The 27,111-nt window shown below is 45.6% G+C and overlaps 2 protein-coding genes and 1 long non-coding RNA gene across 3 annotated transcripts in view; 1 reads left to right on the forward strand and 2 right to left on the reverse strand.

Moving 5' to 3' along the window:
* The window catches only part of LOC116966134 (hepatic lectin-like), a 335,697-nt gene that overhangs the window by 45,541 nt on the left and 263,045 nt on the right, over positions 1 to 27,111 (reverse strand). The gene's annotated exons all lie outside the window — the stretch shown is intronic.
* On the forward strand, positions 3,196 to 6,245 carry LOC116966139. Its single transcript, XR_004409904.1, has 3 exons — positions 3,196 to 3,303; positions 4,542 to 4,610; positions 6,180 to 6,245. It is a non-coding gene; the product is annotated as an uncharacterized LOC116966139 (long non-coding RNA).
* LOC116966131 (hepatic lectin-like) overlaps positions 18,327 to 27,111 on the reverse strand; it is a 227,156-nt gene continuing 218,371 nt past the window's right edge. The window contains exons 5-7 of the mRNA XM_033012321.1: positions 23,470 to 23,621; positions 21,137 to 21,246; positions 18,327 to 19,565 (exon numbers count right to left, since the gene is read on the reverse strand). Of these exons, the coding sequence (XP_032868212.1) occupies positions 19,430 to 19,565; positions 21,137 to 21,246; positions 23,470 to 23,621 (398 nt within the window). The 3' untranslated portion in view covers positions 18,327 to 19,429. The remainder of the gene's footprint in view (positions 19,566 to 21,136; positions 21,247 to 23,469; positions 23,622 to 27,111) is intronic.

Raw genomic sequence — 27,111 nt, forward strand, 5'->3', positions numbered from 1 at the left:
TATTTCGCGGTATGAACATTGACTTCTCCAATTTCAGGTAGTCCTTGCTTTATCCCCCTTCCCCTCCCCTTCCCAGCTCTCCCACAAGCCTACTGTCTCCGCCTCTTCCTTTCTTTCCCACCCCCCTCCCCTCCCGAAATCAGTCTGAAGAAGGGTCTTGACCCGAAACGTCGCCTATTCCTTCTCTCCATAGATGCTGCCTAGAGTTTCTCCAGCCTTTTTGTCTATCTAGAATTATACAATAATGCCCCTGTCCCACTTAGGAAACCTGAACGGAAACCTCTGGAGACTTTGCGCCCCACCCAAGGTTTCCGTGCGGTTCCCGGAGGTTGCAGGTAGTGGAAGCAGGTAGGGAGACTGACAAAAACCTTCGGGAACCTCCGGGAACCGCACGGAAACCTTGTGTGGGGCCCAAAGTCTCCAGAGGTTTCCGTGCAGTTTCCTAAGAGGGACAGGGGCATAAGTTTCTAACGGTTATTGGGCTCAGTCTAAAAGCCCGAATGTACAGAAGGAGCGTGTTCAGGCCAGGGGTTGGCTCTGTGCTTTCAGCTTCTTCAATTCAGAGGCTTTGCAAGGAACTCAAATACAAGAAGCTGAAGTAATTGCATTTCACGGATTTGGGTGATACTTGGAAACTAAAATACATTTTACGGAACTGGATGCGATCAAAAACTGCATCACAGCCTCCTCTTTCCTCAACGGCAAGAAGGTATTCGAGCTGAGAACAAGATGGAAGATTATGAAACTCTTCGTATGTCTGGCCGTAGAGTACAATAACACAGCGGGAGTCCACAGCCAGGTGAATCTCAGGGGTTGAACGGGGAGAAATGTGGAATGTTTATATTTCAGTTACACTGAATGAATTGGAATTTTCTTCACATGCTCAGTTCAGCAGAGACTGCAAGTGATGATTCAGGTGGTGAAATGTTACCGACCAAGAAGGGGTGATGCTGGAGCTGGAGAATGCTCTTCGTTTCCTGCTCTTCCATCTTACCTGAGCGATTAAGATGTTACGCCCGTTGTCATGCATTTGCAACACTTCAATCCTCTGCCCAGCAAAATCCCAGCGTATTGCGGGTGTACTTTCTAAGATTGAAGACATTTGTTTTGGACAGTTGAAAGACGTTGATAAATAAAAGTCCCTGCTCTAACATTTCCCCAAATCCCAATCGGAAAATGTTTGAAATAAATTCCATTGCCCGTCTCTGTTATGTGTTTTCAGTGATGTTTTTACGCAATCTGTAGAAAGTGGCACCGCTGGAGCCTGGTCAAGAAAAACACACTCTACGCTCGCTTTAGCTTTTCTATACTGATGTGCATTCTATCATTTGGCGTTGAACTCAGTTGAACAGAGTCGTTTGGGGGAAGTGTTATCGTCTTAAATGACTTTTATCGCGTGAACAAATAATCTAATGAAGGGTTGTGCATAAATACGCGGCACGGTGGCGCAGCGGTAGAGTTGACGCTTTACAGCGCCGGAGACCCGAATTCGACCCCGACCACAGGTGCTGGCTGTACGGAGTTTGCGCGTCCTCGCCATAACCGCGAGGGCTTTCTCTGAGATCTTCGGTTTCCTCCCACACTCCAAACGCGTGCATGTTTGTAGATTAATTGACTTGGGTTGTATATTTGCTATAAGTGTAAATTGTCCCTAGTGGGCGTAGGCTCGTGTTAATGAGCGGGGATCCCTGGTCGGTGCGGACCCGGTGGACCGAAGGGCCTGAATCCGCGCTGTATCTCTAAACTAAACTAAACTAAACTAGACTAAACTAGACTAAACTAGACTAAACTAAACTAGACTAAACTAGACTAAACTAAGCTAGACTAAACTAAACTAAGCAAATATTGTTCACGTGTCTGCATTCATACAACGGTAGACAGGGAAGAGTGGACGTGATTAGTATCTCTGAATGCAGAGGTTTGGCATCACCAAAGAAAACCTTGGATTTATCGCAATTAGTGGGGCAGATGAATTCACTAAGGAGCTTCGTGATATTTTTACCCCCGTTTTACTTATCCTAAGAATCATAACGCCAGGATTGAAAAAGTCAGTCTAAAAGGTTTGGAAAGATCAGAGCCAAGTAGCAAGTGGGAGTAGTGAAGGTGGAACGTGTTGACTGGTGTGGGCAAGTTGGACTGAAGGGCTTGTTTACACGCTGTATGACTCTATGACTCCATCACTCTATGTCGGTGGATATTGGCTACTTGGAATTTTGCAAGACATACGATAAATCCCCCAATGGTAGTCAGATCAAAGGAATACTTTGTGTGGGATCTACTGTGAATGGTTTGAATTCAGAACTGAATTTCCCTGAGGTGACAGAGGTTAGTGGTGTAAGGATGTGATCCTGGGTCGGTTAGGGCCTGTCCCACTTGGGCGTCATTTGCGCGTAATTTACGCGTCACGTGATGCGCGCATGGTGCGTGGTGACGTAGGCAGACGCGCGATCGCCAGGATTTTGGGACGTACAAAATCTTCGTGCGCCATTTGCGTGACGTGCAAATGACGCTCAAGTTGGACAGGCCCTTAAGTTTGGAGGTGAAAACAGAATGGGTGGAGCAGTGAAGAGGTTCATCCAAGGACCCCGACAGTCTTTCCATGTGAGGCAGAGGTTCGCTTGCACCTCCTCCAACCTCTTCTACTGTATCCGCTGTCCCAGGTATTAACTCCTGTACATCGGCGAAACCAAGCGCAGGCTCAGCGATCGTTTCACTGAACACCCACTGCTAAGTCCTTCTTAACCTACCTGATCCCCCGGTTGCTCAGAACTTTAGCTCCGCCTCCCATTCCCAATCTGACCTTTCTGTCCTGGGCTTCCTCCATCGTCAGAGTGAGGCCCAGCGCAAATTGCAGGAACACCACCTCATATTTCGCTTGGGTAGTTTACACCCCAGCGGTATGAACTTTGACTTCTCTCCATCCCCTCCCGTTTCCCAAATCCCCCACCTGTCTTACTGTCTCCGACTATATTCTATCTCTGTCCCGCCCACTCTCCTGACATCAGTCGGAAGAGGATCTCGACCCGAAACCCGAATGTTCTCGTCGCCCATTCCTTCTCTCCAGAGATGCTGCCTGTCCTGCCAAGTAACTCCAGCATTTTGTGTCTACCTTCGATTTAAACCAGCATCCGCAGTTCCTTCCAGTGATTTCCGCGTTTGCTTTCAGTGATGATTTTCAATTGGGCTTTGCAGGACCTGGAGCAGATCCCTCTCGAGGAAACCTCGCACCGAGGATCATCTACACTCTTCATGGCCTCAGTATTCTGCTGTCGGTTTTCACTCTTGGTGTCCTGGTTATGCTGAGTAAGTCCAAACATTGAAACTTGTTCCACCTTGTCAATCTTAACAGCGAAACTGGGTGAAGGCAAATCGTAAAATAACCAGAATTTTTCGCCGTGAAATAAAGTCACCATTGAATGGGCACAAGTACCGTGGTCTATATACTCCATTGCTAAAGCTATGAACTCAAGTGAAGTTTTTCGATTCGCAGATGCTTATCTTTTCCCTTGTAGTTTAGTTTCCCAGTGCTTGTAACTCTGATCAGTTTCAAACGCCGATTGAGGAATATGTTAATTTCAGTCATTAATTGTTAATAACGCGTTAATTTCAGAAGTGACAATAATTCCATTGTCGAGAGAAATGGAGGAGCTGAAGTTAGACACAAAAAGCTGGAGTAACTCAACGAGACAGGCAGCATATCTGGAGAGAAGGAATGGGTGATGGTTTGGGTAGAGACCCTTCCCCTTTCCAAGGGAGGACCTGATATCAGCTGAAGGTCTATGTAGACGGTAATATAATATCAAGTGAAATTTGAGTTAGCTCAAAATCTGGGTCCTTTTTTCTCCTCTCAGTAGCTCATCATACTTTAAATGTCTGGTTTCCCACCAAATTAGGGGCAGGATTAGGCAACGTTTCGGGCCGAAACGTTGCCTATTTCCTTCGCTCCATAGATGCTGCTGCACCCGCTCAGTTTCTCCACCATTTTTGTCTATCTTCTATTTCCACACTGTATCCCTCTATGACTCTATGACTCCAATATGTGTTATTTAAAAATAATATAAAGCATCCTGTTAACCGATGTTTCTTATTGAACCCCCCCCCCCCCCCCCCCCTCCCCAGTCTCTCTTTTCCGACGGTCACAATAGCAGATTATTCCAACTTTCTACAGAGGTCTAAATAACCAAATCTTGAGCCCCTGCCCATCTTAGGAAACCTGAATGGAAACCTCTGTAGACCTTGCGCCCCACCAAAGGTTTCTGTGCGATTCCCGGAGGTTGCATGTAGTGCAAGCAGGTAGGGAGACTGACAAAAAACCTCCGGGAACCGCACGGAAACCTTGGGTGGGGCGCAAAGTCTACAGAGGTTTCCGTTCAGGTTTCCTATATGGGACAGGGTATTCGCAGCTGTGATCTAAGACAGTTCAAGCAGAACATTTCTATTTCATTGTCTGCCTCGAACAATGGACAGCAAAGTGCCGTGGCGTTGTGGTGGAGGATAATTGTGTCGGAGACATGAGAACCAAATCCTTGTTTCCATTTCAGTGATACGGGGGTTGAGTGAAACGAAGAGGTCGGGTGCTGATTTTCCGATGGACAGTGTGCGAGCCGCGGGTGAGTGTATAAATTCAACCTGACCGATCTCTGTCATAGTATTGAAGCAGGTGGTTAGACAGCAAGGAAACATCCATGTACCTGTCTACTTGTCATTTAACCACCGTTTGCTTTGTGTCCGGAGCTGTGAAGCTGGCACCGAACCCGCATGGAAGTCTGCAGTGTGGCATCACTATAGATCACTGTTATCTATGTTAAATAAGAAAGTGTTAAGTAATAACCATCGGGTTAACAGGGGGCTTTATATATTTTTTGTAGTAACACCTACTTAGAGTCATAGTCATAGTGTGAAAACAGACCTTTCGGCCCAACTTGCTCACACCAGCCAACATGTCCCAGCTACACTTGTCCGACCTGCCCTTGTTTGGTCTATACCCATTCAAACCTGTCCGATCCATGTACCTGTGTCTAACTGTTTCTTAAATGCTGGGATGGTCCTTACCTCAAATGCCTCATCTGGCAGCTTGTTCCATACACCCACTATCCTTTGTGTGAAAAGTTTTACCCCTAGTAAATCATTCCCCCTTCACCTTAAACCTATACTCCCCTATGTAGATGAGCCTGAAACTAGGCGGCTCAGAGTATTTTTTTAAGCATTCGAATAGAAATAAGAAATAACCTCTCACCCGGAGTCTAAAATTGGTTTCGAACTTGTGTTTGGGTTAAAGAAGAAGGGTGTCGGCCCAAAACGTTGCCTATTTCCTTCGCTCCATAGATGCTGCTGCACCCGCTGAGTTTCTCCAGCACATATTGTCTACCTGTTTGGGTTCAAGGGCATTTGTGAAGTATGAAACCAGTTCGAACCCCATCGATGTGCCCATATCCTCCAAATCTGTCCTATCACTGTATCTGTATCTTAAACGTTGGGATAGTCCATGCCTTAACTACCTCCTCTGGTGGCTCGTTCCATACCCCAACCACCTTTTGTGTGCAAAAAAATTACCCTTCGGATTCCTATTAAATCTTTCCCCTTCACCTAACCCCTTGCCCTCGATTCATCTGCTCTGGGCAAGATTGTATTGGCATTTTAGAGGCATTGGTCTATGTATCATCACTGGAGGCATCCTGAAGTCACAACAACATGGCGATGCCACACATTTGCGATCTCGTACCTACCTCCACCCACTGATATACCCCCTAGCGCACCCAGTTTGCTCGCAATTATTCATGTTCTGAGGCACTGGACAAAGGATTTCACCTTTTACATTCTTTAGTCTGAGGGTGGTGAATCTGGTGGCATTTTTTGCCACAGAAAGCAGTGGAGGCCAAGTCAGTGGATATGTCTAAGGCAGTGATAGATATAATCTTGATTAGTACAGGTGTCAGAGGGTATGGGGAGAAGGCAGGAGAATTGGGGTTAGGATGGAGAGATAGATTAGCATGATTGAATGGCGGAGTAGACTTAATGGGCCGAATGGCCTAATTCTACTCCTATTCTTTATGACATTACCATTACCGATGTACTGGCGAATATCTCTGCGATCTCAGTAAATCTGGAGGCGCGACCGGAACGACCTTACTATGGGCCGGCCCCCATAGTTTGATTTGTTGCCCTTCTTTCATTTGCAGGACTTCCTGAGGAGATGAACAGTTCACTGGCCGAACTTCATGCTGGGATTTCACAGATAGATAACCGTGAGTTTAATTGTCAGCGGAGACCGTTCAGCTCTGACTATTCATTCTGGAAACAAATGATTAGTAAGTGTGCCAGGAGTTATAGGGAGAAGGCAGGGGAATGGGGTTGAGAGGGAAAGATAGATCAGCCACAATCAAATGGCGGAGTAGACTTGATGGGCAGAATGGCCTAATCCTACTCCTATAATATGAATGCAGGGCATTGCTAATCCCGCCCAACAATTTACCCGGGTTAAATGGGTTGAGATTTGCGGTGATCATTCAATTTTCGTTCTCGACCCGAAACGTCACCTATTCCATTGCTCCATAGATGCTGCCTCACCCGTTGAGTTTATCCAGCATTTTTGTCCACCTTCAATTTCTCTCCTCGCTTCTCCCGACTTTCAAAAGTCGAGAAAACAATTCTTCCGGGATTCTAGCTGCTGCGGGAGAGGTGGATATGAGTACAGGGGTTAGAGAGCACCGCTTTGTAGGCTTCGTGTGAACTAAGGAAGGAGGGAGGAGGATCGGTTGGAGCAGGTAAGGGGAGTGGAAAAGTTGAGATGGTGGATGTCACGCCGGCAGTTTCAGTCTGAAGAAGAAGGACTGTGTGTGGTTTTGGTCTTCGAGCCTGCAAAGGGATAAACTGGCCCTGGGGCAGTGTGGATCACATTCAGCACATGGACATCCACTCTGAGCCTGGGTCCTGTGATGAGGTAAAGCAAGTTGGACTCGTGCCCAATTGGGTTTGGGGGAATGAGAGATGTAAAAAGCGACCCCGGAAGGGGCTGAGAGGCTCTTTGCACCGGCGGGGATGTGGAAATGCGCGCCATCCTCAGGATGTACATTGACCACTGAGGTCCGAGCTGGGGAGAAATTCCTTTCCTCGGCGGCTGGTTAATTCCGGGGTAATCCACCATTACCTGAGAGCACAAAGTTATTGAACAGTGAACCAGTCGGACACGGTGCAGGTAATGGAAGCTAGATTCACCACCAATGGAAGATGAACACACGACAATAATGATTATTAATAACAGCGTTTCACACAAATAATTTTAGAGAACATCTTATTGGGCATCTTCCAACTATTGCTACACAATTTGGAGTTAATATCTTTCGCATTTAAAGATTTAATGTAACTATGTAACATAACGAAAGAAAATGTCCTTTGGGCTTGGGTTAACATTTGAGTCTGTATTTCTTTAATGAATCATTCCTTACACAAGTACATTAATAATAAACTTTAAAATACTTTAAAATACATTGGGCTTCCAAAGTGTCAATTTGGGACCACATGTTTGTCATCGAGCTAACTGTTTGCTTTAAACATTAGTTCTCCATACTTCCGAACTCTCCGACTGCGGACAAATACACAACGGGAGCCCGACAACCAGCACTATACATTTTTTTGTATTAAGAAACAGCTTAGCGGTGCAAAATTAGAGGGTTTGTGGAGGGGTGGAGAAAGTCCTATTTTCACCGCTAGTGGTGTTGATCGAAAATTCTGCTGCGTGAGTGGCTGAAACACACAACTAAAGGATTTGGAAATGTCATCTGCTCAGAAGACGGTGGCAAATATTGGGTAGCGCTACTGGAGAAAAGGTGCGAAAAGGTTCTAAAGCATTTTGCAAAATGTCAGCAAAGATCATGTATTTAGAATGGCCTCCTACACTGCTATCACATTCCCGCGACATGTTCAACATTGTCAAGCCGGTTCATTGCACATTTTGCACGAACTTCGAATTTAAGGAGAACATCACTGTGCTGGTTTCTCACAGATCCACTTCTGTTTATATTTACACGGTTGATCATTCCATTGTCCAACACCAATGATTTCCCCACAGTCTTCCGCATTGTTCTCATTATTGGGTTCTCCCTTATCCCAAAACCTATAATAAAATAGAACATGGAAAATAAAGTTTTTACAAGGATTCCTGCTTCGATCTTGACAGCCTGTGGTGCCGCTAGCAATACCTGCATTTCCCATCAAATGTTTAGATGATATTATGAATTTCGTCTGCTGAAGGTATTCCCACTAAGGTGTTTGGTTGACTATTTCAGCAATTCCATTCAATGACCATGAAGAAACAGCATTGAATTTCCAAGAGGATGGAGGGTACATTATTACAATCGAGCCATTTACAGTGTGTAGATACATGATAAGGGAATAAGGGAATTAGTGGCGATCCTTTCCTCTTACTATCCATGTTCTGGCGAAAGAGGACGAGGCTTTGGGTGTAGCTATTGTCATACGCCTTGGAGGTCAATGTGGTTTGTTGTGTGGGTGGTGCCACAGTGCATAACTGGTGGGGAAATTAACGGTGAGGAATAGTCAATGGACTGCCTCCCAAGACGTCTATTTTATCCTGTGTGGAGTCGTGCTCCCTGAGAATTATTGTGGGATGGATTAGCCCCGGAAATTGAGAGATTGTCCTTCACTGCCTTTGATCACAAGGTCATTAGGAATAGGAGTAGAATTTGGCCATTTGGCCTATCAAGTCTGCTCTGGCATTTAATCATGGCAGATCTATCTCTCCCTCCTAGCCCCATTCTCCTGCCTTCTCCCATTGACCTCTGACACCTGTACTAATCAAGAATCTATCTATATCTGCTTTAACAATATCCATTGACTTGGCCTCCACAGCCTTCTGTGGCAAACAATTCCCTAGATTCACCACTTTCTGACTAAAGATCAGAACAAAAGGATGAGCTGTGCTCAGAATCGCGAAGGAATTTTAAGAAGATACAAGCATGGCATGGGTGGATCGCTGTCTCAACTGAAAGTCTATACAGTGAAAGGTGAAGTTTTACATTTTCCTAAGAAGGAGAAGAAGAGGCATTGTCAATGAGGGTCATTGTTCTTGCCATTGGGTTGTCGGCCACCAGGTGGATTATAAGGTTCTGACACAGTATTGTGTTTTTCTTCAACATTCAACACCACGGATACTGAACAAAACGTGCGACCGGAGAGCAACTCACGTTACAGTGGATTTATAATCGGTTCCATCTACCCAACGCCAGTCACCTTCAGAGACCGAATCACTCAGGCCAATCCACCGACGGACATTAAATATTTTCTTCAAAAAGCCCTGTCATGGTAACAAAAGAATGTCAGTATATGTGGAAACAATAGCTGGTGACAGTACTGTATTACTTGTATGTACAACCCCGTGTAATAATTATCCTGCTCTATAACGCTCGTCTATTTATCAACAACTAGCCAAATGCAATGCAGATATAAGGTGAGAGGGATATGTGTTTTGCATTTTCCATGTTTTCATGTCCTGGTTACAAATATCAGGCAGGACTTTGACGACGTCTTTTATGGCGGTTCTCGTGTACGGAAAGCTCTTTCTGCATTTGGAGGTGAACTCGTAGAACACGGCCCACAACCGGTCTCTAACAACCACACACACACAACAAGACCCACCCCCACCAAACCCCTGCTACCGGGGCCTTGTTGCTGAGCCTGGTGCTTTGAATACCAGCAAAGCAGAGCAGCAATGTTCATATCTAACAACTACATGTGGCAGAGCTCAGTCTTCAGCATGATGAAGGACCATAAACTTCATCCAGCTACTACTCGTGGCAAGTTCATCAGACTGACAACATTCCACAAGATCAAGAATACCACCATTGATGTAAAGATGGAGGAACACATCCAGTTAATCCAAGCACCCATAGGCATGTCAACCAGAAGCTAGCAACCTGGACATTATATCATTCCGCACGGCACTTCATTAGCACTTTCGAACTCGTTTTGCTTCAAGACAGCAAGGGATTGGAATACCCTACCAGCCAGCATCAGAGATCTCCAAAACATAAACACATACAAAGATGCAACTCCAAAAGCATTACATCTCGACTAGCACGTCCACCCCCATCATAGTGCTGAGTGATGATCCATCTAGAGCTTTTCAGCGTATTACCCAGATCCAGACCCAGATCCAGATATCTACCGCTATTTCATGCGATACAAAGAAACAGGTGATATTTCCTTGAAAACACAAGTGGTGTGTGATTGTGCTCAGACTATCCCGCGTGTGAACGCAAACTGTCCGGGTCAAACGTTACTTTAATTTCTAGTGGAAATAGCAACGCGCTTGGTAGTGGATCGAAACTATCACTTAGCAGGGAACGTTGTCTGCAGGTGTGATCACAGACAAACTCCTACCTGTTCTTCAGCATTATTAATGACAACAAGGTGGGCGTCGGCTGATGCACAGTATCTTTGGGCCTCCACCCAGGTGTTAGTGCTTGAGGAAAAGTGATAACAACTTTGCTTAAACTTGGTCCATTGCTCGGGACAAGAAAGCCCATCTGTGAAGACATTGAGGTAAATGTCAGAGGAGTCCGCTTCAGACGGGAATATTTCAATGACTCCAATGCTAACATATCCTTCCTCAGGCACAGATCTCAATACTCCTCAGAATATTCCAAATGTGGCCTGACCTGCGTCTCTCAAACCTCTGGATTACATCCTTGTTTTTATATTCTAGTCCCGTCGAAATTAATGCCAACATTGTGATTGCCTTCTTTACTACCGATTTAACGTGAAAATTAATCTTTTGGGAATCCTGCACAAGCACTCCCAAGTCCCAAATCACTTTGCACCTCTGATTTCTGAATCATCTTCTCATTTCAATGATCACCATATTTACTCTCCCTCTGCCGTGGGAGTTCGGAATTTGGAGAGTTGGGCAATTGCCCTATTTTCTCGGGCTACTACCTGATGATGAAAAATCGTTCCGACTTGCGTTCTCGGAAGTTTAAAAAAAAACCGCTGGACAATTTAATCGCTGGAGTAAAATTTAAAAAATCTACTTCTAACGCTGTCAACGCCGACAACGGGACGGATCTCACGTAGGGGACAAAACATAAGGTAAGTCGTTTATTTTACATATAAACTTGCTTCTTAGGATTACTTAAATCAAAATTTCATCGGCAAAAATGTGATTAAAGCCCCCTACGAACCGGCAGTGTTTTTCCTGCCGATATGGGGTTTAAATTCACCGCAACCGCCACGTTCCAAACAATCGCGTTCCACAAAATCTCACTCGCAAGATGATTTAAATGGCCATTAATTAACGGGAATTAAACACTAAATTCCTTCCATTTGGCCTATAAATTCATGACAATGAGATTTAAAAATCATGTTAAATTGTGAATTCTTGTGTGAATGTTATTTGGACACTTAGGCTATTTAAAAATGTTAACCTTTTCATAAGAAATGCATAGATGTTTAGATCTAGTAATTGAATTTTGTAATTGGCTACAATTAGGTAACTAACTAATTATATGCTTTAATTTCAGATCATTCAAGTAAGATTGTTTCATATTTGTTTCAGAATGCTTTAATCTATAATAACTGACATTTTCATTCAGTTCTCTTAATTTTTAAGAAAGTTATGGGCTTTTGACTGTCCGCGATCATAGCGTTTGTATTAAGTCAATGGAAAAGCAATAGGGAACAAGATGCTAATTTCAGTATGAAAATGGCCATAACTATTTTAATACTAAAGATATGAAAGTGAATTAGGTGTCGAATTAAACTTATTTTTATGCTTTATCTGATGGGATAAAATGGAGACTTGATTTTTTAAATCTCAAAATTTTGTAACATTGCTAGTGGACTGGGGTAGAGTGAAAAGCCGTCGTGCGTGCTAACCAGCCAGCGGAAGGACAACACATGAATACAATCGAACCAACGATAGTCCGAGGGACAACAATGACGGAGATAGTAGTTGAGGGCTTGTCTCTAGTTGTGGTCGGATAATTCAGTTGCTTGTGAATCTGGGATGGGGTGTGTTGGGTAGGGGGGGCGTGTTGCTAAACTTGCCCAGATCGTCACCATAAACTAAACTGAACTGAGCTGCACTATTTAGATATTTTACATTGGTGACCTGCGGTCCGTCTGACGAGCACCATACTTACGCTCTCTCAGCAGTGCGATCTCAGCCTGAACGTCGGAGAGAGAGCTGGTTGCTTTCTCAACGTCTCCTGTAACTGAAGAGGGGCGACAGTTTAGGTTACGTGGAGCCCCTTTCTCCGTGACCCTGTTCCTGCGCCGTCACTCCGCGTTCCTTCCAGAGTTCACCTGACGTTTACGGTTTTTATATGTCTCGGGCGGCACGCGAGAGTGAACTGTGTACAATCGTGGTCACCCTGTCGTAGTGAAAATGCCATTCAACTCTAATTAGTTCAAAATTAAATTTACGAAGATGTTATCCGGTCTGAAGGGTTTGAGTATCAGAAGAGTTTGAATAGTCTAGTCTGTTATTCCCTGGGGTGTAGGGGACTGGGGAGTGAATGTGTACACGTTCATAAAATCACAAAAGGCATAGAAATCGTGACTGCCACGGTCTAGTGACAGGGAGTCCAAGTTTAAGGTGAGAGAGGAAATATTTAAAATGACCCGAGGCATAACGATTGTACATTCATGGAATGAGCTGCCAAAATAATGAGAGAGGCGGCTACAATATCGTCATTTAATAGACCACTCGACAGGTCAATTGACACAACAAATTCGGAGGGTTATGGAACAGACACAGTCAAAGTGGGATCCATTTGAACATCAAACTCCTTGTCCTCAGAATGTATGGCCCACACTCTCGAGCTTTGAAAGTATGATCTATACTCTTGAAAATCGCCCAAGCACAGCAGAATAGACTGCGGCTCTGTGAACCGGGACTGGATGCTATGCATCATCGTCGTCGCCAGTGGCCGCTGTTATCCGAGAGATGTGAGCTGTAGAGGACTGCCGTTCAGTCTAGAAACCAGCAGGTGGCGCAGCTTGTAAGAAGCTGCTTCAAGAGGTCTGGACTCGAAATGGCACTTAGGTGTTTTTTCCACAAATGCTGCCTAACCTGCTAAATTACTCCGATTTGACCAACTGAGGATTAAGGGAATTGGCAGTCGTGGATGGATAGATGGGGATTACGGATGAGGGGAAGTTGTGAGGCAGAGTCTGGCTATCCCAACGTTCAAAAAACAATTCGACAGATACATGGATAGGACAGGTTTGGAGGCGATATGGACCAAACACAGGCAGGTGGGACTAGTGTAGATGGGACATGTTGGCCGGCGTGGGCAAGTTGGGCCGAAGGGCCTATTTCCACGCTGCATCACTCTATATCTCTGACAGAGTATGGACGTGATTTCACGTGAAGCGGGGGACATGCCACAACATTATTCCCTACACACTCGGGACAATTGACACATTGATCCGCAGATCTATCGGGATAGAGAAGGTGAGATTTGATGTCTACATTACAGAGATCTGTCAAATTAGATTATTACACTCACGATTGCTCTTCCATTGGGAAATTTCCATCCGTAAGTCAGCATCTGACCCCTTCATTTCACCCATCTGTGCCACTGAAACAGAAACTAAGATTTGAATATCACACGTTCGATATAATTTGCCCCCAAAACATCTAGAGTACCTTGATGCCCATTACTCGAGGCGGGGAATGAAAGAAATGGGAGGTTCTGCAGGAATTCTGTTGACCACCAGTGAGGATATGTTAGGATATGTAATTTCTTCCTCTTCCTTCCACGATACATCTCTGGTTGCAACAATAAACAGGGATAGAGTTCCGGGATATATTAAAAACGTTCAGGACTTTCCACTTCTCCGAATTCACCTGCTCCAAATTAGTTCCATACTGCAGCTGCCGCGCTGTCGGATGTTTTTCTTAGAATACTACCACTTATGTGATGGGAAATCCGGAAAGGAAAGTATAACGAGCAACTGAGAAGAAAACGGCACATTGACCCGTGCTTGAAATGAACCACATTGCCTTTTGGTATTTGGTTACCGACTACACACCCCTCAACTTGTTATCACGACCACGTTTTGCTCATGAAGACTGAATTAAGTGTCACTTCTCAAATTAATGCTTGCGTATCCACTTATAGCGCATCATTCGCTTTCGAAACTAATAATATAAAGACTACGACACTAGGGCATCTAAAAATTCAAAAAGAGTATTAGGAAAACCCCAAGTCGTCCGTGAAACTCAAATGGTAGGCAAGCAAAATACGAGACACAGGTGTTAAGGGGCCAGGGGTAGTAGCGAATGTGACCGCAACAGAAGGGCTTTCGATTCACCGAAAACATCAAAAAACAAACCCAAATAAAAAGAAAACGAAAAAAGAACAAAGAAACAAGCCCCCACCACCCCCTCCCACTCCCGCCCCCCCCCTCCCCCCCCCAACCCCCCTCCCCCCCCTCCCCCTGTTCGCCCCCCCCCCTCCCCCCTCCCCCCCCCCCCAACGAATAATCTCAGATCTGAAACATTAAATATTTCTCTGTGCAGCGATACGGCCTGACTTACTGAGGGTTATCACCATTTTCATTTTTAATTTTAGATTTACATTACAGAACAGTTGTCAATGTTTAAACTTACTCAGTATAATCGCAAGAACAAGTGACAGAACGGACACCAGGATGCAGATACCCAGGAGAGTGTAGATAATCTTGGGTGGTAGATTTTGTCGAGCAGTATCTGCTCCTCGGGGCCAATGTTCTGCAAAGTGCAAATGAAACTAATCAATGAAAGCAAAATATTGATTCCTCCAATGGAAATTATACCAATCTTGTCCCGGTTTAAACTTGGCGACGGCCAACGGAGCCGACGGATATTGTCAACAACACAATTATCAACTCACAAAAATATGTATCTTCCTCTGTCTAAACTTTACGCAAAACTCCACTCACTGGGCAGAGTAGTGAGTGGAGTTGGTGTAAGTTACACACCAGAGAAAAGCTGAAGTCTGAAGAAGGACCTCGACGTGAAAGGTCATCTATCCCTTTTCTCCATAGATGCTGTCTGACCCGCTGAGTTACTCCAGCATTCTGTGTCTATCTGCAGACTAAAAGATCATTCGCTCCGTAAGCTAAGTTGAAATGGGAAAAATTAACAAAACTCACCCATCCATCCCTCTTTTTCTTCAACACGTTGCCCATTCCCCCCCCCCCCCCCCCCTCCCCCGCGCAGTTAAATTCTAGCCTCTCCCGTTCTTTACGATGAAGTGTAATTAATTCAGGCCCATTCATTTGAATTGGTAAACTACGATAACTTGGAAACATTATAATATATTATATACATAGTGATGAAACCTGGCTCAGATTCGCCTCCATTCTTCACAGTGGTATTTTCATAAATGTCCATGCCTTCCATGTTCTCGGCTGGCAGATCTGGTCTGTGTTCAACTTTTAAGAAGTAGTCAGAGAGATGACGATTCTGAGCTCAATTAGTTCCTCAAGCTGCACTTCCACTTTTCTGCTCAATTCTGCAAATTTCCAAATCAGTTTCGCTGAATTGATGGCATTGGAAAAACACTTCTGCTATTAGATTCTGTGTTCAAGTGGCATTACCCTGACCTCGATACCTGCCCTAGACGTGTTCTCAGACTGGGGGTTTAATGCGGATCTCTGTGCAAGTGTGTACACTCACTGTCAGTTTGACCCCAGATGAAAAGTAACATTGAAATGGGGACAGGAGTTCGACCTTTGAAGCTTCGCAACCACCTTAAAGCAGTTGGCTGATGTAAAACCATGTCCTTGGATGGATGGATGGATGGATGGATGGATGGATGGATGGATGGATGGATGGATGGATGGATGGATGGATGGATGGATGGATGGATGGATGGATGGATGGATGGATGGATGGATGGAGGGACGGAGGGACGGACGGACGGACGGACGGACGGACGGACGGACGGACGGACGGACGGACGGACGGATGGACGGACGGACGGATGGAGGGATGGATGGATGGATGAATGGATGGATGGATGGATGGATGGATGGATGGATGGATGGATGGATGGATGGATGGATGGATGGATGGATGGATGGATGGATGGATGGATGGATGGATGGATGGATGGATGGATGGATGGATGGATGGATGGATGGATGGATGGATGGATGGATGGATGGATGGATGGATGGATGGATGGATGGATGGATGGATGGATGGATGGATGGATGGATGGATGGATGGATGGATGGATGGATGGATGGATGGATGGATGGCGGCACGGCGACATTCACGAATCCAGAATTAAGACAATGCATGGTCGCTTGATATGTATCCATAATTCATAATCCATCGACCGAGTTGATTTATTTGCATATTCTGGGGAGTTAATTAATGATTTCAACCAAGCCTTTCCCACTTACTTGTCATGCTGAACTTTTCCAACATTTTCTCTTCCGATTGTAAGTTTCCGACATACCTGTGATTTTAGATTCCAGATTTAACCCGAGCAGAGAATGGAGATTTTGCAATTTGCTTAAGGCACGGACATGGCCACATGGAAGTCGAGGTACAAGGAATGAAGAATCCTCGCTCCATTCACACATTTTTCCCTCTCGACCTTCACTGACCAGTAACTCACCACCTGCACCTTAGACGCCCCCACCACAACGGACAACATGCGGACAAATCACCCTCGGTCTCAGGTATTTCTATGCCCACAACGTTGTTACACGCTGTGTTAATATTGTTATATGGTTAATATTGTAAAAGTGCTTAAGCGGACGGTTTCGGGATGCTCTTGATCATCTCAAATGTATATCACTCGTTAGTTCCAACAGGCAATATTTTTGTCTGAAGGCTCCGTGTCTTCTGACGACTTTTTTTCTCAGCCTACAAGACATGTCCCTTTCTGGAATGCTGGAATCTTGAGCGAAACACAAATCAGCAGGTGGCCTTATAGAGATGTATAAAATCATGAGAGGATTAGATCGATAGATGCACACAGTCTCTTGTTCAGAGTAGGTGAATCGAGGACCTCGGGACTAGGTTTCAGGCGAAGGGGAAAATATTTAATAGGAATCCGAGGGATACATTTTTCACACAAAGGGTGGTGGGGGTATGGAACAATCTGCCAGAGGAGGTACTTGAGGCTGGGACTATCCAACGTTGAAGAAACCGTTAGACAGGTACATGGACAGGACAGGTTTGGAGGGATATGGACCAAACGCAGGCAGATGGGGCTAGTGTAGCTGGGACATGTTGGTCGGTGTGGGCAAGTTGGGCCGATGGGAATGTTTCCACGCAGTACAACCCTATGACTGGACGAACTCAGGCTGTATCTGTGGGGTGACCCAACGCGAAAGGTCGTCCGTCCATCCCTTCCTCAGATGCTAGCCGGCCGCTCGAACCCTCCAACACTTTACATTTTGCCCCTTTCATTGTTAATCCTCGCACTGAAGTTTTTCGATGAATGACAGTTCAATATCAGTAAATTGCTCAACGATGTGATGTTTACTAATGTTTACCGGGTTTCTCTTCCCCATTGTCTGCACTTCCGTGAGCAGAAAAACCAAATATAGATATTTTGATGGGGCTTCGTGATGTTCCATCTTTTTAGCTGGAAACACTTCTTGTTTCTGAAAACCGTGAGTGAAGCAATTTTGAAACATAAACTTCCATTTTCTGAATACCCGCTACTTTCTGACAAACTCGGCTGTGAATATGGATTTTGAGGAACTCGGGGATATTTTTAAACCTTGCTTTCTCGATGTGGACGTGGAAGCATTTGCACCCAGGCGAGACAAAAGTAAACTTGTTTTGCACTCTCCATGCTTTTAGTTTCTCTCCTGGAAATGGTTATACCAAAAGCCCTCCATCTTTCCTAGCCAATCTCTCCTGCTCAAAGCCGAGTTTCAACAATGTCATTGTTCAACAATGGTTTGTGCGTCCACGTTGCATCCAGCGCGCATTGAGCAAGCATTCAGTTTCCGCTTTGAGTGTTATCCTATTACTGGGGGTATGATCCTAAATTGCTTTAAAGAACGGACTGTAACTTTGAGACATAAAATACAGGCAGATGTTTAATTTAATCCTGATATCGTGTACATTCTGGGAAAGGGGACCAAGCCTCAATTGAGCAGGCAGGAACATCCGCCGCTCTCCACACACCCAGACTTTCACCCTCTCTCATTTTACACATCTCTCCATGATCTCAGGAAGAACCACTAACCCCGCTGGGCATGAAACTCAGAACATGTTAGTTACAGGAAGCGTCTCTCTTGACCTCTGCGACTACTGACCAGAAGAACATTGAGCCAAACCAACGCAGTCAAACAAAGTTCCTTTATTGAGCATTAGGATTAACAGAGACACGCTGGCAGAGAATGGCGCTTATCAGCGGTGTATACATTCTACAGACTCCTCAGATGAGATTCATTTCACGGCCCCCAAGGTCCCGTTGTCTCCTGAACACCTGGGCCAGTGGGGGGCAGGGAGGGAATGACTACTGCGACTGTAGGGGTAAGGACCAAGATGTTGTGCGGGTGGGAGAGCACTTTGGAGATGCGCTGATCCTATGAGAGGTGTGGCTTCTGTTAGAGATTTTGTGAGCGCATTGTTTTTCACTTGCTACCGTGTCGGTGACAGAAAATGAAGCATGTTCACTCATAGAAGCCCAGTTAAAGTTGCTGCACGCCGAATAACATATTTAATTGAGCTTTGCACAGACAAGCGGCGGGATGAAGGAAGTGACCATCTTAAATGCGAGTGTAACGCTGACAACTGGTCCATTAGGTAATTCAGTAGTAAGTCAGCGGGCCATTCAGCATCTCTGAAGGACATGGATTGGCGACGTTTCAGATCGTGACTCTTATTCCGACATTTCTGCATTCCCTATTCCGACATGACTGTCCTCGTGATTCCATTTTACTGATTGTATGCCTTGGTTGTCATCTTCCCCTCAGCTAACAATGATATATTCTACATACTCCTTGACCATCGTCCCCTTTGAATTCTCGTTCACACCTTGCTCTTCCTTATCTCAGTGTCTCCCTCTCCCCTGACTCTCAGTCTGAAATAGGGTCTCGACCCGAAACGTCACCTATTCCTTCTATCCAGAGATGCTGCCTGTCCCGCTGAATTACTCCAGCATTCTGTGTCTATCTTCGGTGTAAACCGACATCTGCAGTTCCTTCCTACCTATTTCTGCATGCGGGATTTTCAATGCCGTGTTATGGTAATGAAGCAAAACGGAATCTCAGCAGTGGACTTTAAAGTGGGTGCAGCGGGGAAAGGAAGGGAGGGAGAGCGCGGCCGACTCAGTCAAGTGGCCAATCTCAGGTAATGGTCGCACACCTGCTACACATGTGCGGGGGGACATTTACAGCCGGACGCACTGTCTGCTTTGTCCCCTCTATAACACCAATGGAAAGATCACTGCGCTGGTTTTTCACAGATGACGGGGTGCTTGGAATTACATGGCCAATCGTGCCACGATCCATCTTTAGAGACCACTGCGCAGTCTTCGTCGAATTCATTGTGACCATTGGGTTCACCATCCGCCCAAAACCTGAGGGAGAAAGAAGATAACTGAATGGGCCGTTGGATAATTGGGGAATGGACCAGTTCTATAGCAATATTTGCCGTGGGTTGTACAGACGGCTGGGTTGAGCAATGTCACCTTATTCAGTACCGGAAACATGGAAACTATTTGAGTGTTTCTGCAGGGACCACCATTCCTTTAAGAAGCGGCTGCCATCTCGATCCAAGACACTGGCGTGTCTCCTTTTACCTCTCGCTCCCGACATTCGACTAATATGTGTTCATTGAGTCATAGAGTGATACAGAGTGGAAACGGGCACTTCGGCCTAACATACCCTCACCGACCAACATGTCCCAGCTACACTACTGCAAACCTGTCCTGTCCATGTAGCGGTCTAACTGTTTTTAAAACATATTAGAAAGTCCCTATCTCAACTACCTCCTCTGGCAGATTGTTACATAAAAATATAGAAAATAGGTGCAGGAGGAGGCCATTCGGTCCTTCGATCCAGCACCGCCATTCATTGTGATCATGCCTGATCGGCCCCTATCAATAACCCGTGCCTGCCTTTTCCCCATATCCTTTGCCTCCACTGGCCCCTACAGCTCAATCTAACTATCTTAAATCCTTCCAATGACTTGGCCTCCACTGCCCTCTGTTGCAGGGAATTTCATAAATTCACAAATCTCTGGTTAAAAAAAGTTTTTTCTCACCTCAGTCTTAAATGACCTCCCTTTTATTCGAAGACTGTGGCTCCTGGTTCTGGACTCGCCCAACATTGGGAACATTTTTCCTGCATCTAGCTTGTCCAGGAGAAGGCAGGAGAATGGGGATAGGAGGGAACGATAGATCGGCCATGATTGAATGGTGGTATATACTTGATGAGCGGAATGGCCTAATTCTGCTCCCATCACCTTTGACATATAACCTTATAACAAGATCTCCCAACTTCAAAACTCAATACTCTGACTCATGGAGGTCAATGTGACAAAAGCCCTTTCGACCTTAACACACATTAACACTATATACACACACGAGGGACAATTTACAATTTTACCAAGCCAATTAGCCTACTTAACACTGTACGGGAGTGTGGGAGTAAACCGGAGAACCCGGGAACACCCACGCAGGTCACGGGGAGAACGTTCAAATTCCCTACAGACAGCACCCGTAGTTAGGATCGAAACTGGATATCTGTCGTTGTATCTCAACCGCTGAGCCTCCGTACCGGCCTTAATGTTTTGTGCAGTATTTCTCGTGTTGCCCTCCCGCTAACCTTACATTTCCACTCTGTTCCTAATGTCCAAACTTTGGAAATGTTGGGAACTCTTCTTCTTCTGTCAAAAGTAGGATCTCGACCCGAAACGTCACCTATCCATGATCTCCAGAGATACAGCCCGGCCTGCTGAGTTACTCCAACACTTCATGTAAATTTTCTCTCCGGAACAAAAATATGGAATTTCTTGGAAACTGAGGGTCAGCGGCGCAGGGCAACCTTGTAAATACTGCACATTATTCTGAAATAAAAATAAGATACAAGCAGACCTGAAGGACCACGAGTGCAAGTACCTCACCGTGGGATTCAAAGCGCCACTCACTTGACATTTGTGTCGTAATCCGTGCCGTCTACCCAGCGCCAGTTTCCTTCGACAGCAGAGTCATGGAGTCCTATCCAAGTGTCCACATTTGTGTTACTCCGGATATAACCCTGCCCGATAAATAACAGTAGCCCACGTGAACAGATGTCATCGCGTTAGTGACACGGACAAAGGTTTATTTGCGCCATCAATGTGACACCCACCTGTATTCCACCGGTACATTGGCAGATTTGGATGTCCGGTTATATGAAATTACATGGAATTACCATAGACTGTTCCCAGTGTCTAATCCATCAGAAATGCTCCATCATGAAGGTATAAATCACAGACTGACCAGATCCCTCCCACTCCCACTCCTCCACTCTTAACCCTTCACGTAACTGCTTTATTCTCCAAAGTTCTCTCTTATTCCACCATCCTTGTCGGAGGTGAGGAGCAATGAAGGAATAAGTAAGGTGGGGGTTTTCTGCCGTCTTCGTATCGGTGATCGGGCCTGTTGTTGATCACCTGCCGTTTTCCCAACCCCTGTTGGCTCTTCGCCCGTAGATTAAACCCCCCCCCCCCCTTTCCTCCACATTTATTCAACTGCTGACGTTGTTGACAGAATGTAATGCTGGGAGATATTGACTTTTCACATCCTCCTACTCACTGTGGCAAGTTAAATTGATTCAACATTTACTCCCCATTTTGAGGATATTTGAATATTACATACAAAGAGATTTCGTGCCTCAGATGGCGTAAAAGTTAATCTGTGTAGGAAGCACCGGCTGAAGAATTCATCAGTCTGAAGAATGGTCTCGACCCGAAACATCACCCATTCCTTCTTACAGAGATGCCGCCTGTCCCGCTGAGTTACACCAGCATTTTGTGTCTATCTAAGGAAATGCAGTTGCTGGTTTACACCGAAGATAGACACAAAATGCTGGAGTCACCCAGCGGGACAGGCAGCATCTCTGGACAGTCGGAATGGGTGATGTTTCGGGTCGAGACCATTCTTCAGACTGAGAGTCAGGGGAGAGGAAGACGCAGAGATAAGGGAGAGTGAGGTGTAAAAATGAGACATCAAAAGAGATGCAGAACAACGAAAATGTCGGAGATCATTGTCAGCTGGGAGAAGGCGACAACGAAGTAAATGGAATAAAATGTAATCGGGAGAGTCAGACTGGTCGGAGAACGAGGAACGGGCAACGGAGGCAAGTTCTCTTGATGCTTTCATGAGAGAGCTAGATAGGGCTCTTAAAAATAGCCCTATCAAGGGATATGTGGAGAAGGCAGGAACTGGGTTACTGATTGGGGATGATCAGGCATGATCACATTGAATGGCGGTGCTGGCTCGAAGGGCCAAATGGCCTGCTCCTGCACCTATTGTCTATTGTTTATTGTCTATTGCCCGTCTCCATTCTCCAATACCCCCACCTGTTCAGTTACCTCCTCCCCGTCCGCTCTCCACAACCCTTCGTTCCCCGACTGCAAATTTCTTCTCGTTATTTGTCGGACAGAATGAACTGATATGACTCAGTGAGACAGAAATGCTAGAGTCGAAGTGTCACAGGAGCATACAGCACGGAAACGGGCACTTGGGTCAAATGTGTCCATGCCGACCGAGACGCCCTTCTAGGCTGGGCTGATTTCCCCAGTATTGACCCATCTATCTATATACTTTTAAAACTGAGTGTGTGTGTGTTTGTTTGTTTGTGGGTGTGTGTCAGATTAGATTTTCAGATTAGATTTTCGGCCATTGATTCGTTGGTCCGCCAAAACCACACGCAAAAACACCGAGTTCTTTTCCATTTTGCTAGCCATTTCACTTTTACATTCGCAAATCCACTCCTCATTAAATGTCGTCGTTTTTATGTACACATGTACCCCCCCCCCCCCCCCCCCCCCCCCACCACCACCACCCACCACTCACTCATTTTTTTCGCCTCCTGCTGGCCAGCCACCATAACGGCTGCTGCCGCCAGGCTCTCCTCCAAAAACGCCGACATTTATCCCAGCGGCTGCTGCCGCCCAGCTATCATCCCCCCTCCCCCCCCCCCCCCCCCCCCCCCCCAGGCCCAGCGCTGTCACGTTGGCCCAAGCCAAAGGTCGGCTGTTCCCCCGCTGCTTTTCGCCGTCCTCTGTGCAGGCGCATTGACGTCGTACGCAGCGTCTTGACGGCGTACGCCTAACGCGTGGAGTTGCGCGATGACGTCAGGCCTCCCCCCCCCTCCCCCCCACCCCCCCCTCCTTGCGTTGCGGGAACAGACCCAACGGGTCTGCACTGGGTCGAGTATTCCTTTAAACCTTTCCTATCCAGATGTAGGCGAACGTAATCATCAAATGGTTCTTACCTGTTCCTCGTTACTGTTAATGATCGCGAATTCAGAGTTTCTCGCGACACAGTATTTTTGAGCTTCATCCCATGTCCAGTCATTTGATGAGAAGTAATAAAGTCGTTGATTGAAGAATCTCCAGTGGTCGAAAGCGTGGAAAATGGACGCACCTGTGAAGACATTTAAACTCAAATCAGAAACACTGGGCCACGACACACACGTCTCGCAATTCTCACTGCTCACTCAGATTTTGCACATGGAATATGCTTATATATTGTTTCATACTGCCGATTAAGCCCCCACACGCCAGTGACGACTGAACAGCATCGGGGTCCACACGCAGAAAAAAAACATTCTAAACATATTTTTCCTTGAAACACAACTCATCACTGGCCACACACCGTCCGATCTCTGTTTCCTTTAACCTAAACCACCCTTCGGTTCCCCCTGCGGACACACGATGGTGGACGCAGCCCAGACCTCCCTTCCATTGACTCCGTCTACACTTCTCGTTGGTTCGGCAAGGCCAGCAGCATAATCAAGGACCAGTCTCTCCCCGGTTACTCCTTCTTCTCCCGTCACCATCGGACAAGAGGTACAGGAATGTGAAAACGCGCACCTCTAGCTTTAGGGAGTGTTTCTTCTCAGCTATAAGCAGGTAACTGAACCATCCTAACAATAACTAGAGAGCGGCCCTGACCTACTGCCCACCTCATTGGAGACCCTCGGACATTTTTTAATCGGACTTTACTAGATTTTATCTTGAGCTAAACGCTATTCCCTGTATCATATATCTGTACACTGTGGATGGCTCGATTCTATCATGTGTTGTCTTTACGCTGACTGGTTAGAACGCAACAAAAGCTATTTCACTGCACCTTGCTATACGTGACAATAAACTAAACTAAACTAAACTAAACTAAACTAATCGAATCTAATCTAAACTAAACCATTCATATTGCGAATGATTAATGCTAGACGAGCTGTCCCTCTAGTGATCACCATACTTACTCGCCCTCAGCAGTGAAATCTCAGCTTGAAGTTCGGAGAGTGAGCTAGCTGCATTCTCAAAGGTTCCTGTAACTGGAGAGAGACAACAGTTTAGATCATTCGGATCCCTTTTCTCAATAAAACTCCTCCTCCGCCGAAAATCCTGCCATTAAATATCACATATTAAGTTTGCAGGGAATTATTAATATGTAGTTAGTGAACAATAAGCCCCCCGGTCATATGGATAGAAAAAATACAAACACTGTTTTTCTAAACTAAACTAAACTAAACTAAACTAAACTAAACTAAACTAAACTAAACTAAACTAAACTAAACTAAACTAAACTAAACTAAACTAAACTAAACTAAACTATACTAAACTAAACTAAACTAAACTGAACTAAACGAAACTAAACTAAACTAAACTAAACTAAGTTAAACTAACTAAACTTAAGTCAAGTCAAGTTTATTCAAGTTTATTCAAGTTTACACGAGAGGTGCAGTGAAATGAAAAGTGGCAATGCTCGCGGATTGTGTAAAAAAACCCTACAAACAAACTACAAACAGAATGGAACATAATCACACATTCGCTAACTAAACTAAACTAACGGCGGCAGATATGAAACATTTAGGTAAAGAAACGTATTAAGTCACATGAGTGCAATTTCTTTTTGTGCCGCGAAATGTTCGTGTTTGTAATATTGGGTAGCAGTGGATTCAGGTTGAATGGTGCATTCAAGCAGGACCTCGGTAAGTCGGAACAGGGAACAGGAGACTGCGCTGACAGAGGAGGTCATATCTTGGACGGGGTTGATTGACATTAAATTGATCTGATGTGCGCTCAGCGAGCAGTGTGGTTCATTCCAAGCGTTTCTTCATGATATTCTGCCTGATCATTCCTGATACTTATTAGCCAGTTGCCTGGGACTGTGGGCGTTGTCTCCAAGCATCCCTCAGATTGGTCTCCTAATCTGAGGAAATACATTCTTGCCATAGAGACAGTACAGAGAAGGTTCACCAGACTGATTCCTGGAATGGCAGGACTTTCATATGAAGAAAGACTGGATAGACTCGGCTTGTATACGCTAGAATTCAGAAGATTGAGGGGGGATCTTATAGAATCTTACAAAATTCTTAAGGGGTTGGACAGGCCAAATGCAGGAAGATTATTCCCGATGTTGGGGAAGTCCAGAACTAGGGGTCACAGTTTAAGGATAAGAGGGAAGTCTTTTAGGACCGAGATGAGAAAATCATTATTTACACAGGGAGTGGTGAATCTGTGGAATTCTCTGCCACAGAAGGTAGTTGAGGCCAGTTCATTGGCTATATTTAATAGGGAGTTAGATGTGGCCCTTGTGGCTAAAGGGATCAGGGGGTATGGAGAGAAGGCAGGGATGGGATACTGAGTTGGATGATCAGCCGTGATCATATCGAATGGCGCTGCAGGCTCGAAGGGCCGAATGGCCTACTCCTGCACCTATTTTCTATGTTTGTATGTTTCTATCCCCATAACGATTTCATAGCGGGTTGAAAGGGACCATCAAACTCAAGGAGATCTATGCCACTGCAATTCCCGCACCTGTTCTCCACAAAATAATGCTCTCCACCCCCTCACCTACTGCCCACCTCTCCCGGGATGGCTGGCACCTTAGGGAAATCGTTCCACTCTTTTGAAAGTCAGGGGAAGTGAGGGGAGAAATTGAATGCTCACCCCAAATTAATTGCCCAGAGCCCGGGGAGCTGGGCGGGATCAACAATGTCCTGCTCTCCTCGTCTAAAAAGCGAGAGGACATGGGCTGCAAGGCGAGTTAAATACTTGGCTGCAAAGTTGGGTTGAAAGTGTGATATTGCGGGTGATGATAGAGGGTTGATATTTGGACGAAGCTTCTAATAGGATGAGTACAACCCAGATCCATATTGGGTGCACTGCTGTTTTTGGTTATTTATTTTTATTATGTAGAAAAACAACATGGAAGCAGGCCCTTCTACCCACCGAGTTAAAGCCGGCCATTGATCACCCATTCACACTAGTTCTATGGTATCCCACTTCCTCATCCACTCCCTGCACTAGCAGCAGTGTGCAGAGGCAAACTAACCTCTATTCCCGCATTTCTTTGGGATGTGGGAGGAAATTTGAGCACCCAACGAAACCCATGCGGTCACAGGGACAAGCTGCAAACTCCCTATAGACAGCCTCCAAGGACAGGGTCCAACCCGGGGCTGTGCAACTGCGAGGCCGCAGCTCTACCAGTTGGTCACTGTGTCACCCCACATTTACATAGTACTTAGCACGATTGGTAGCTTTGCTAATGACACTGTGTAATTGATGGTATAGTGAACAGTGCAGTGCGCAAAGTTATCTATGATTACAACAGGATATGGGCCCACTGCACCAATGGGCCGAGGGAAGAGCGATGGAGATTATTTCACAAAGCTCTGCGGTGCTGTGGTTTCGTAGAGCTAAACAGGACATGGCCAACACAGTAAACATTAGCGCCCTGGGGAGTTTTTAAAACGGGGTCCTCAGGTGCATGTACGTAATTTCACTCCATTGGACAGGGATGTTGAACAAGGCGTTTGGTGTTTCTTGCCTTGAGTGGTTAGGGTATTGGGTTCAGGAGTTATGGCGTAATGTTACAACCACACAAAACGTTGGTAAAGCCACATTCG

Source organism: Amblyraja radiata, chromosome 35 (assembly GCF_010909765.2).
Source record: "Amblyraja radiata isolate CabotCenter1 chromosome 35, sAmbRad1.1.pri, whole genome shotgun sequence".
Taxonomy (NCBI): Eukaryota; Metazoa; Chordata; class Chondrichthyes; order Rajiformes; family Rajidae; genus Amblyraja; species Amblyraja radiata.